General features: G+C 36.5%; 2 protein-coding genes across 2 annotated transcripts; one reads left to right on the plus strand and one right to left on the minus strand.

The window, feature by feature from the left end:
* On the plus strand, positions 1915–4890 carry LOC18610162 (DNA-3-methyladenine glycosylase). Its single transcript, XM_007045672.2, has 5 exons — positions 1915–2394; positions 3840–3897; positions 3974–4057; positions 4146–4287; positions 4379–4890. The coding sequence occupies exons 1-5, from the start codon at positions 1986–1988 to the stop codon at positions 4655–4657; spliced, it is 972 nt and encodes a 323-aa protein (XP_007045734.1). The 5' UTR covers positions 1915–1985; the 3' UTR covers positions 4658–4890.
* On the minus strand, positions 8292–11986 carry LOC18610164 (phosphatidylinositol 4-kinase gamma 5). Its single transcript, XM_018116022.1, has 2 exons — positions 11585–11986; positions 8292–11020 (listed from the first exon to the last, which is right to left on the minus strand). The coding sequence occupies exon 2, from the start codon at positions 10705–10707 to the stop codon at positions 8782–8784; it is 1926 nt and encodes a 641-aa protein (XP_017971511.1). The 5' UTR covers positions 10708–11020; positions 11585–11986; the 3' UTR covers positions 8292–8781.

Here is a 13917-nt window from a genome sequence, read left to right on the forward strand (position 1 = left end):
ATCAACCATTTGCACATTTTTAATCATACACGTAAAATTTTAAGATATAATTATTCTTTTGACATCAATCATAACAATCCATTTTTTATTAAAAACATAATATTTTCAATTGATTTGAATATTAATATAAAATTGATTTAAAATTTTAAATACATATATAAAAAACTTGTTATATTTAATTGTTGATTTATTGAAATATTAATTATACCAAAAATAATATGACCTAACAAGTTGTCATTTAAAAATTTAAAGATTCAATTTGGGGAAAAAATGATTTAATGGCCAAGCCAAGCATCATGATAATGTATTTGTTAGTTGGAGGGAAGCAAGTAGAAACAGAATAAGAGGTGATGCCTAAAGTAGAAAAGATTTTTGGACCCCAAATACAAGATAGAAAACACAAATCTTACAACCCACTACCATAATTCCATCAACTATCTTATATTTTATGAACAAGAGGCTGCCTCATGCAATGGCAAAATACCCTAAGTTTGGTTTAACACTCAATTTCCAATTATAGAATTTTTCATTAAAATTTTTTATTCTGCAAACCAAAGCAAACATGAATGGGTTTTGAATTTCCTGACAAGCAAATTAAAAGCACCTTTTCATCTTGCTTTAATTTGTAAATTCTTCCAAAAGTCTTTGCAAAGATGAATGGTAGAGCAGCTGACAACATTCTGTCTTGTTTATGTTTTACTCCTTTTCTTGTCTTGGTTTGGTCCCTTTGCTCTTTAAATTTGCCTGACTGCAAAGACAGAGATTGATAATGGGAAGATTAGCTAATCCATGTGGAGAGGGGCCATGAACTGATCAGAATTCAACTCGTGTAACTTTCTGTTTGTACCCCAAATTCAATGCTAAGTAGCAACAGCACATGACTGTCCTAGGTACACATTGAGCATTCATGATACTTAGTTCAGCATTTGGTTCAATAATACATGTATGCATCCTCTGCTCAAAGAATGGGGTTCAAATCTCTCAATGTGTTCGAATAGTCAAAGGGTGTATTTAAAACCTCGAGGGATACAGAATTTTTGTGGGTAGAGAGTAAGGAGAAAGACTGTGTCAAAGAATGATGGATGAGATTTCTTTGTCTATGCAGGCCAGAGGTTTGCCTCAAACCTTTTAGGACTCAGGAGTGCAAGTTAAGAATAATTTGAGTTTGGACCCATTCCTCTTGCATTGAGAAAAACACTGCAACTAAAAGGCTATTAAATCATTAGAATATATTGAGGCATGCCATAACCATTGCACCTAAAATTGACCCTTTACAATAAACTTAACTATTATATGCAGTTTTCACCTTCACTAGTTTTTCTTTTTGCCTTCTCAATTTCTAAAGGAGAGACTGCAAAGCTATATGAATATTTGAAGTATGAACCTGTTTAAGGATTATATATTCCCCTTCATATCAGACTGGCCAACTGGAAATGATGATTAGTATATTAGCGTAGGAATAATATAAACATATAAAATTTTCAGCAGCATTTGTCATCATCTTCATATTAGGCTGGTAATCTAACAAATTAATGATAGATCCAAATCACTAAATATCGGTCCCCTACTTTCAGATATGGATTAAGCCACCAGACACATGTATGATATATGCAGACATTTAAAGCAGGTGCTGACTTCTATCTGATATAAATTATGCCTGTAATTTGGATTAAGCCAATGATCAGTTTAGCTTAGAGATCTAATTCAATAACATATAGAATAATATTCATAAACATCATTCATTTTGATGAGATAACATATATAGAATATATATCCAAATTTCAACCTACTGTTATTGGTTTTGCTTACAAAATAAGGAGGAAAAAGAAAAGATGGTAATTCATAATGAAATACACATTTCACCAACTTAGGTATGGTAGCTTTTGCATTCCCTCCCACAATATATATAAAACCCTAAACTTTTATCAAACTCAAAAAGCTCACCTTTACATCTACCCATATCGAAGACAAAAGGCAAGAACTCCATGATTTTCTCAAGCATGTCTAAAGCTAATGTCAGGAGACATATTCTGGAGAAGAACAGAAGTCCTAAAGAAAAAGAGAAGCCAGCACAAAGTGTGCTGTCCAAACACTTGAAGAAAATCTACCCAATTGGACTTCAAAGGAGCACTTCATCATTATCACTATCATCCTTATCATTGTCTTTGTCACAGAACTCGAATGACTCCTCTCTTACAGATCATTCTAGCACCCCTCTGGAGCAGAAGATTTCATTAGCACTCAGCTTGATTGCTCCCCATCATGAAAGAAGAGAATTCGTCGTCCCGGTTGTTAAAAGTGTCCAGCATCATCATCATCAGCAGCAGCAACAACCAAGTCAGGATCCTGGTAGTGGAGAACTCAGGAGGTGCAACTGGGTTACAAAGAATAGTGGTAAGTGTGTTTTAGAAATGCTTTTACTTTCTTCTCATTTTGCACATGATATATGAATTGTTTAAGCACAGCACAGAAAACCTGTATAGGAACACCTTCTAAATGCTTTCATAGAATCTTAATCAGGCAGTGAATAATTGGATTCAGCATATTGAAGGAAACACTAAACTGTAAAGTCCAATAAATTTCTGCAGACTGCAGCTTAACAGTTAATTAGGTGGCCTTGAGGTCAAATGTAGAGAAAATTTTCCAAGCCCCGAGATTCGATTAGACACATCCAGAAATAGCAAATAGCATATGATCACCTGTTTATCTGATATTTAGCTAGTGCAGCTCCATCAAGGACATGGGTAATTGCAAAAATAGGAGGAACTACTGAATACTATGAGATAAAAGAAAGAAATGTTATACAACTGTGAAATGGAAACATCAAATAAATGTAAACAAAAAAGAAGGTAGCATTGTATTGGTTTCAATTATTTTAAGATTCTCTCCGATGGAATCATCGTCAGATTTCATACCAAAGTCTGACTGTTAATAATGGTCATTAATATTCATTGTGAAGAAGCATCTCAACCACTTGGTTTATAGCAAGTCTTGGATCTTTTTGTCTTCCTGAATTAATTTTTAGCAGGTCCAAGATCCAAATGCAATCAAAATTTCTTCAACCCCATTTAAACAACAAACCAACCAGCATTTCAGAATTAATGGGTTGGATACTTGTTGTTTGCCTCTTTCTTCTTTTGGTACAAGTTTTTGGCTCTTTCTTGTCACCATCTTCACCACAGCAACTAATATACCTTATCTACATACCTGTACTGATTCTTATAGCAGTTGTTCATCTTCACAAAGATATCAAAATGACATCATACCAGCTTCAAATTCTGTCATTTCTCTTTGCAAACATCTCTACTAATAAATTGGAAAACACACATAAAATTTTAAATTCAAATGAGATAATCAGGTATCAGTATCACCCTTTACATTGTACAAGTACAGTGTTTTGAGTGGTTGCTTTAGAGCTAAATCTTTGACATTGCCTCCGGTGGTTAAGCTGTGAAATTGTGCATCTACATGCACATTAACCTGATAAGATAGAACAACCGCAATAGTCAGGCAACTATAATCAACAAGAAACTTCCCTTAATTACCTATCATTATCTAGCAGTTGAGAGTTACGTATAAATTCAAAAGGCCAAGATGTTTATTAGTCTATATTCTATGTGTATGTATGGATATCGTCACAGTACTTATTCTTTGACTTGGTCATTGTTACGGTAACTCTTGATTCCTGAAACATCCCATCTTAAGAAATAGCCATGAATTATTATGATATGCATATAAAGAACCGGCCAAAAAAAAATAAAGTAAAACAAAGAAAAGAACATGGGAAGAGGCTGTTGATGACTTGATGGCTAAGAAACTAATGAAAAGTTTTGATACAGATAAAGTATACGTATCATTTCATGACGAGCAGTGGGGGGTTCCTGTTTATGATGACAAGTAAGTTGTTCGAATTCATTAACATAAGTACTTATCGAATTTATTGACATCCTCAAGTTATAAGTAATCAAAACAGCCAATTGTTCGAGCTGCTTGCATTGTCTGGTATGCTGATGGACTACAATTGGACAGAGATTTTGAAAAGAAAGGAACTATACAGGTACAGTCTTCAATTTGCAAGTGCATGGATTATCTAAAAAGTTTGATGAACATTGAGCTGAAGCTTGCAGTTTTGGTTGATAATACAGAGAAGCCTTCTCTGGCTTTGATCCTGAGATTGTTGCTAAAATGGGGGACAAAGAAATCAATGAGATATCATCAGACAAAGCCATCATGTTGGCAGAGAGCAGAGTGAGGTGCATAGTAGACAATGCTAAATGCATACTGAAGGCAAGTTTTAAAATGTCTGATTACTTTTTTGGGGTGTTCTTTACATTTACATACATTTGATTGCTCAACGGACTTGTTTATCCAAATACAGATTGTGAGGGAATATGGATCATTCAGCAGCTTCATGTGGGGTTACGTGAATTACAAACCAACCATCAACAGATACAAATACCCTAGAAATGTTCCCCTCAGAACTCCAAAAGCAGAAGCCATTAGCAGGGATTTACTGAAGCGTGGATTTCGGTTTGTTGGCCCTGTGATTGTGTGCTCATTCATGCAAGCAGCAGGATTGACAATTGATCATCTGGTTGATTGTTTCAGATACAGTGAATGTGTAGGCCTTGCTGAAAGACCTTGGAGGCACATTTAACATCTCTATACTAACTCCTAAACTCCCTTTTCCCTCCTTTTTTGTATTGAACAAAACCTAAGCTCTTGATGTGTATAGTCATAAGGAGCATCTATGAAGATGGCTATGAAACTTTTTTGCATATGAAGTGAAACAGTAGCCTCGGGTTGTTTATCCAGTAGATATATGTGAATTTGAGATCTATTTCTTGGGTTGGCAGAATGTAGATTGAAAATACCATCCTTCATTCTTCAGTCTGTTTACTTTATGGCAGCAATATGCAGTTTTTTCTTCTCCCCACCAAATGAAAACAAAATATGGTGTTGTCAAGCATATTAGATTTATGAGTGTGCTTTGGATGATGATGATTATGGAGTTGATGTCCTAACGACAACAATAGAATAATTGCAGAAGGTTTACTTGCTAATCCTGTTCCTGTCCATATTAGCAAGCTATCGAAGGCTGTCAACTGTTTCATCGGTAGTTACAAGGGTTAGGTAAATGGGAAGATGTTCATATGGGGAGCCAATCATTAGGATCAAACACCAGAATTTACTTTTATTTTATTGATTTGAACACTTTATAGTACTAATAAACAAATGTTTATCAGTACCCGTGTCTCCGTCAGTCAAAGAGTGGGAAGAACGCAAGTCAACAACCCACCTTCACGTAGAGATAGTCCAACTGGTTTCAGGATTACACTCTTCAGGAAAACAACTGAAAGGCCCAATACTATTTAGAGAAGGCCTGTAGACTTCATGGATTTCCCTGCTACCTTGCAGCTATCAGTTATTTTCATTCTCAGCTGGGAAAAGAAAACATCTGTGTTGACATTGATGTCATCATATCATTTTGAGTTGAAGAATTCATAAACCTTGAGCTCAAAGTCTAGAGGGTTTAGTACTTTCTATATAATTGGCCATCAGCAACCTTGATGAACGAGGAATGCAGCATATGGGCTAGTCATCCTGTGCCAAATGCAGCTGGCCACAAGAACATTTGGATTAGGCCATGGTTCGCAAAGCTGGATGTTGGATTGGATATATCACATTGCTAACATTAATGGGTCAATCATGGATTAATAAGTTTGGTAATGGAGAAACTCTTTACAATCAAATGATCTTATTCCTAGAGAAATATGACTCATGGAAAACCGGCCCAACTGTTGCATAGATTACAGCAACAAAGGATTATCAACTGACGTACGTACTGCCATGTAAGAACTTAAAGGAACATGCTGATCTCAATCATGCACCTCACCAACAAATGCTGCTGCAGCCTCAAACTCGTCAGACACGATGTCCCGTTGCTGATATAACGTTGCTCTCAAAACCCCTCTTGAACTAGACACAGATCCCATGATAACACTAATTTGTTATAACGTCCATTTCTTGACACTATCATCTCCCAATCTCTTTATGAAAACTATGATTACAGCACTTTTCTCCAAACTTGATATCTATCAACCGTGTCTTTTAAGAGCCATCTGTGCTCACATAGTGTGTTGAATTCATCCTTATCTTGATGAATGAAATACTTCACCTAATCCACGTATGACAAATATCCTTCCATGATTTCCGCTCTTGGTTTTTGAAATTGAACGATGTATTGTCCACTACTTCCCATAACCTGACAGGCCTGAACTATTTGCCGCATGAGGGTATTTTCACTGGAAAACTCAGATATATCAGAAATTTGTTCCAGCTTTTGCTCTCCATGTGTGGGCACACCTGCTGACCTTGAAAAATGGTTTCAGTTGTTTCTTGGCGGAGGCAAAAGACATGTATTGTTGGCAAGATCACAAAAGTGAGAGCACAAACAAGGATCATTGAAGCCTTTTTCTCCACATGCTCAACTGTTCTCTAAAGTCCTGAATAATGATATCTCCACCAAATGTAACTATCATTTTGCTTCAAGGATATTAGGGGACAAACAAGATAAGGCCCCACTCCCCTCCAGGCCTCCACTTTTTGCCTACCTCTGCTTCTCTTTGATGATTTATCATTTTATCTTGAACTACAATCAATGTAAAGAATACCAAGCTGGACCCTCACTCTGCAAAGACAAATGGCAGCAAGAGATGACCAAGAAGAACCAGGTAAGAGATCAGGGTGCCACGTCTAAACTGTCAGACAACAGTTTTTAAGTTATTAATTAATTTCTTAACCCTTCAGTCTCATGTTATAAATAACTTCTGGTCAAAATAAGCAGCTTCCATGATTAAAATCTTAGGTGGAGAGGCCTAGTCTGCTAGCAACTACCAAGAACTTGTCTAAACCCTGATGTTTATCCTGAATCAGATAAAGTTCGGTTTGTGCACGTGATTGTGACCTGGGTGATGTTGACCTATAAAACCCACAAGGATCCCAACAACAGCCACCCATCTGCAAGCAACTTGGTGAGCAGAATGCTAACACATGGCAAGAAATGTTCATCTTGGCTGGCTGCTACACATTCCAACAGGCAATGATGATTTTGTGTACTTCCACCGCTTATTTCTTAACAAAAAGCTCTAAACCTTAGTAGACTAATTATAACACTAGTATAGCAGAATCCCAGCCATGGAAAGCCCGGTATAATGTAATTCTGCTATACATTCCAGTTAGATTTAGCTGATAATTAATATCCCTATTCTTTAGTAAGAATTTATTGGAAATATTTAATTGAGCAGTTGATCCTATTCCTTCATGCATTAATGAGATTAATTCATTAACTATAAATACATTTGATATGAGTTTATATTAGATGCACAACTATGTATAAGTTCTATAAGTTATGGATCAATAAAAAATCGAAAATGATTTATCTCTTTAAATATAGATATACTTTTCATCTCTCAATATCCTTGGGACATGACCAAAAGTGAAAGAAAAGCCATGTCCCAAGTGTAGCAAAACTCCCAAAACAGGGATCCACAGGAAAAGCTCCAAGTTGTTGTCAGGTGTGGACAAAGAAAAGAAAGAAAGGCATAGGGCATGGCAATTGGCAACTAGAGAGGATAGACCCCGCCCAAGGCGTTGAAAGGGCATCATCATCTTCAATTCCTGATCGTGCATTCCGTTCCATTCCAATTGCTAAATGGGACCCCAACATGTGATGTTCCTTTGTTGGTTACTAATAATCTTTCTTTGCTTTCAATGTCAGCATCGACAATATTTCCATATGTAATCCTATTCTCCCCCCCATCGACTCGATTGTTGATTTGAAACCCATCTCTCCTTTGTCTCAATCTGAAGCTTTCAGCTTTTGGGTTCCAATTCTACATTTAAATTTTTTAATATTAATTTATGAACATAATTTTTTAAAAAAGTAAATTCCAACTTAACCCTTTAAACATGAGATATATGCATATAAAACTGAATCCAATGATCGAAGAAGACGGGTAATTGATTTGGAAAAACTTTCATAGGTTGCCCTGAGGTAGCAAAACTTGTCCTTTCCAATACAAAATGGTCAAAAGAAAACCAAAAAAAATGTTAGCAGTAGCCAATAGTAATAGTACTAAAGATGATACCATCAGACGGCGGGGACAAAATAATAAATCTGTGGATGCCAGCCAAGGTGTTTTGGGAACAAAGAGAAGACGTCACGAATTTATCATCAGCAAAGAAAAATCTGATTTAGGTACATCGTGGCATTGGTTTCGAAAGTGGGATACAGAGAGCAACATGGGCATATGCCTTCTTTGGGACATATGAACCCTTTTTTTATTCAATATCCAACATGAAGTAATCACCACAAATGAACCCATGGCAGATGCTCAAAAAGAACTGGAAGGCTAGCTTTCAAGAACACAGAGATCGAAATGTCCCTATTTACATAAATATTTCTCTCTTTTTTTAAGACCCCAATCTACAAATTATTTATCAAACAGAGTCCATTCGGAGGTGAAAGAAAAGAAGAAGAAAAAAAAACAAACAAAATCAAAGATAAAAGCTTAAAGAAGAAATACAACCAATTCTACTCACTTCTCCACTTAGCTGACGCCAAGAATATTTACAGCGATTCCTCCTACAACGTTCCCGGGGAAAACCCATATACTGAATCTATCCTAACAATCCTTCATCCCAAGTCCCAACAAACCTACTAAGTCTTATTTCGTCTTCAGTCAACTCCCTGGTATCGATATTACTGGCACCTCAATCTCAAAACTGGCACGAAGTACCAAGCCTCTGTCTCTGCTTCTGACCTAAGGTGACGGATTTACGTTTCTCAAATGCTGCGTAGAGCAACTCCTGGAACTTCTCCAAGAAGTAGGCCCATTCCTCCTCATTCATGTCAGCCAGCTTCACAAAGCTCACACTTGCAGGAAGCTGCTCATTTGCACTTCTATGCCCCGATGAGCTTGTAAGATAGCCATTTTCTTGTTTTGTTCCAGAAAATTTTGAATACTTCTGGCTCTTGTCACCTAAGCTGGTATCTTTAAGTGACATTGACAGCTTCGAGATGGTCGGGATCCTTTGAAGAGCTTTGAAAGCAGAAAAATTCTCCTGCTCTACTTCTCCTTCACTGTCCTCATCTTCCTCAAAGCATTCCTCCAGCTTTGAAAGTGGAAAACGATTATTCATAAATCCATTTCCCAATTGGAATGGAGCTCTGGTCATAAAATCCTCATTAGCCATTTTTGGGGCGAAGTCTGATTCTGGTTCCTCACAGTCAATATCAAACTGGAACTCTGCATCTCCCATCTCAGACTTAGGAGATGACAGCTCCCTCTCTGCTACCAACCTCCTTGCCTCCAGACAAACAACCTCTAGCTCACTAGGTTCCTCCTCTCCAGCCCGAAACTCCCTACTCATCATCTCACCAATTTCAGCAAGACAGAGACCAAAAGCTGCAGCTTCCTTAAGGAAAATCGTGCAGAGGACCAGAACACGGAGACAAGCCTCCCTTATCATTGGGAGTTCCCTTCGCAGCATCTCGCAATCCTTAATAGGATCAAGATTTTCTATGTACTCAAGCTCATCCTCGGAGAAAGGAATTGAAGCCTGAGGCCAATGAATCCACTCAAAGTATGGATCCTCCAAAGTTTCTGGCAAGCAAAGGCCATGGTCAATAGGAATAAGTTCCACTTGACCAAACCTCCCAATACCATCCAGCTTCCGGACTAAAAGGTTTCCTGCATGCCTGTCTGTGTTAAATATCCGTATATCAAGTATCCCTATGCGGTGTACAGCAGAAACAGGGAAGCTTGAGGTTCCATGATCACTAGCATCAAAATCATGCTGTATAAACTGTTGGAAAGATGCAATCTTGCTAACAAGATTCTTCTTGTAAGGGTTATGTCCATTGACACCACCATTGACATTGAAGACCGAGTGAGTAATCTTCACCAGTGCCGTTGGTGGCACATTGGCAAAATGACCATAGTCCAGAAGGTAAGCCACAACTTCTCTGAAACCTGTCTCCCCTACTCGAACTGAACGTTTCAAACCCGGTTGTCCAAGGGCTTTCCCAACAAAGCCTTTTGGATTGTTTGGTGCAAAAGGTTCTTCATCTGTTGGCTTCACAATTGCAACACTCTCACCTCTAGGATTCCTAAAATAGTAGGCACCTCCCAGACCACTATGAACGGGAAGTGGATCAACACCCATCTTAATTGCCTTAACAATGTCCTTAACCACAACTTTTAATACATCAAAGCTATCAGAATGTCCCAGTATCTCAATAGGACCACTTCCATCTCTCTGCTGAAGATCCCTTCCAGTAGGCGAAAGACAAGGAGTAGAGGAGCTTCTGTGAAGATAGTTCCGTGTTAGGAGAAGTGGGGAATCATTCCGAATGGCACTTAGGTCATTTTTCAACTCCACATCCCCAAAAGTCAGTGAGCTTTGCTCTGTGGGGAAATTAAGCGCAACCTGCAACCTCCTTTTAACCGTATGAGCATTGTCACTGCGATCCAGCTCCATGCCCAAGACACAACCAGTCTCTGTTTGCACAAAGACCCGTCTCCTCCCAGCAGGTTGTCTCCCTTCCATTCTATTGTTCCTAGGATATTCCCCTCTAAGAGGACTTTTAAACACTGCCACTGCCATCTGAGTTTGAACAGGACTGTCCAACTTACGAGACATGAAAAGTCGAGAAAAACCAATCACGGCTTTCCGGGCCGGAGGCAGAGGCGACAATGGAAGAGAGCTTCTTCCCCCCACAAGAGGACGCCAAACTCCAAAGCCAATCGCAATTGAACAAGAAAAAACTTCAATTCACCAACAATCATCAATCAATAAAAACCAAACCAAAACCCCAGCCCAAAAACTGGAAAGGAAGGAAAAAAAAAAAAGAACCCAATCTACAAAATCGGCAGAACCAAAATGAAGATCTATCCCTACACTACATCGCATGAACCATCTTTAGTAGCCATAAACAATACGAAACCCCAAAAACCTGTAAAAAAGAAACAATATTTGATTTAAGACCCAGATTTTGATTTAGCACATAAAAGAATAACTATTATTATATATACCCATGTATACCCTCAATGGTTGAGCTTAAACAAACAAGTGTAAAGCTAGCTAAGTAGCAGTTACCAAAATGAATGCATTCATGAATCCAAAACAAACAGAATCCCACACCCAGAAATACAGAGTAAAATTAATGCAATTCTTCAATATTCAAGGAATCAACTAACAGACAACTAAGCTGCTAATATGAATATTAGCTTAAAAGCATTCATATAGCAACTGACCCAAGAAACTTCCAGAGTAAATTTTTGCTATCATTTACTTAAAAAGATATTAAAGAAAAAAGAACTGTCAAATTAAAAAAACGCCCAAATCAAATTTAATATTTTCAATTAATTCAACAAATACATACTAAGAGGCACTCTCTAGACATTGAATCTTCAACGTCCCATCTTACTTAAAACCCCGACACTGAACCTAGGAAAAACCAAAACAAGACAAACCAAAACCCAGTTTTAAACCTACAAATTTAAGATAATTAACTTACCAGATTTCGAGATCTGAAGGAACGGTACAAAGAAATCTCGATTACCCGGCTTGCCGATTAAAAACCAAAAGAAAACAAATAAATTTTCCGAGTTGATTTAAGAATCGGAATAAGACCAGTTGAGATTGAAGAGAAGGAATCGGGGGGAAATGTAAAAGGCGGCAAGGAATCGTCCGGGTTGACTCAGTAGTCTAAACACAGGAAACTCCCTTCTCTCTATCTCCCTTTCTCTTTCTCTTTCTTCCTTTCCTGTTTTTTCCTTTCAGCTCTGTCTCTCCTTCCTCGAAGAAACGTTCTTTAACTCAGTTTCTTGCCTTACCTTGCTCCTTCCCTGGGTTGATTAACTAACCCTAGTTAACTCTATCACTCTCTCTCTTCCTTGCTAGTTCCTTTTGCTTTTTTGGGTTTTGTTTTATTGGTTAGCCTTCTGTTCTGTTAAAGCGGGGGAAATGGAAGGATCTAGAACTTGGAATCAGGACCGTTGGATGTAGGAGAAGGGGGACTGGGCCGTTGGATGGGTTTTCTCCTTTGGGGATTTGTGTGCGGCGGTGACGTGGAGATAATGGATTGGATGATGACGTGGCCGTAGTCACCGTCTTTCCAGGCAGTGTTAGCCAATGGCCCCGTTTTCACCAATGTTTTCCTCGCCGATCTGATCGGCGAAATCTAATTGACCCTCATTTGTTGGAAACTTACGAAAATACCCAATTTGTTGAAAAGACGGAACTATCCTTGTGCTTAAACTGGGTCCCTAGTGTATCTGTTGACTGTTTTCAGGGGCATCTGATCGTACGGTTTTGATTTGACGGATTGAATTCCAAGAACCAAATATTAGGGTCTTAGACTTAGTTTTGGTTTTAGTGGAGTTAATCAGGATTATCAATCAATTAAGCTCAAAGCAAAATTCAATTTGTCATAATTATAGTTATTCCTTGGAAATGTTTTTAACAATCTAAATTAGTTACTGCACTGGTACATAAAATAAAATTACATAAAATTCTAATGTCGTAATTATTAATAAATTATTTCATAGTAATAAATTAAAAAAATTGATGTATACATAATCTTTTTATACAAATCATCGTATTCATCTTGCTATAATAAGTTTATTAAACCACATACATATGGTTGACCAAATAAAAAAATTATATCTACACTAAGATAAATAAATCTTCGTGTTAATCATCAATTATAAATTTGTAAACCGTTATTTCATGTTTAAAAATAATTAAAAAAATTAAAAACAAAAACAAACTTCAAACTCTTTATTGAAAAGTCTTCACCACCTAATCTTTGGCTATCAAACTTAGTTTATCCTGTTAAACACAAATTGAAAGTTGAACTTCATATTGTTTTGTTTTAATTGAAATCTTTGGGTGATCATTAATTCAATTCGGTCCTTAGATTAAAGTATTTATATTTTCTGTATTGTTCGTATGCAAATTTGACACACTATCACTTAATAAGAGAGTATATAATCTCGTAAATATGAAAAAGTAAAAGTTTAAAAATCTTTTAAAATAAATTTTTTAAAATATGAGTATTTTCTAAAATTTTTAACTTTTAAATTTTCTTATTAACGAGATGATGATATTTGGTTAAGCAATATTGAATAAAATTTAAACATTATCATTGTATCAAATATAAACCTTAGATAGAGGAGACATTTTTGGATTTGTCAATTTGATTTGATTATGTAGTCAAAATTAAGGTTGACATACAAGGGATAGTTTCTTTATTTTGAACTGACATAAGTGCCCCCTATTTGCATTTAAAATTTTGTCACATCTAATGAGGACAAATGGGGCAATTATGTCTAAATCTTATAATTTTTTATTGGATTATAATTAAAAATGTTATTTACCCTAATCAACCCCAAAATTGAAAGTATCACAAACTTCCATTTTTGACATTTTGTGTTGTTGAAGGCTAAACATATTTTAATTCAGATAATCAAATAGTTATCCGCAAAAAGTTTAGAGAAAATAATAATAACAAAAATGTAACTTTATCTTTGGGTTACATAATCAAATTAATGCAATTTAAAGTAAGATCTTGCCTGCATGTTGCATGCAACTTTCCCAAATAAATTTCTTATAAAATTGGGTATTTAATGGTCAAGTGGGAGTTAGGACTTAGGTTGATTCTCCTTTATTATCTTCCTTTTTTTTTTCTTTTATCTTATAAATATAAATGAATAAAAACATTAATTGCTTATGGTGAGAAAGTGATTAAAATAGAAGTTGAATATTGTGAGGTTATAATTTGATGATAATAACATCCCAAGCAAGATTTTAAGATCCATGAAGTGACGGTATTAATATCTTTACACG

Source organism: Theobroma cacao, chromosome 2, assembly GCF_000208745.1.
Source record: "Theobroma cacao cultivar B97-61/B2 chromosome 2, Criollo_cocoa_genome_V2, whole genome shotgun sequence".
Taxonomy (NCBI): domain Eukaryota; kingdom Viridiplantae; phylum Streptophyta; class Magnoliopsida; order Malvales; family Malvaceae; genus Theobroma; species Theobroma cacao.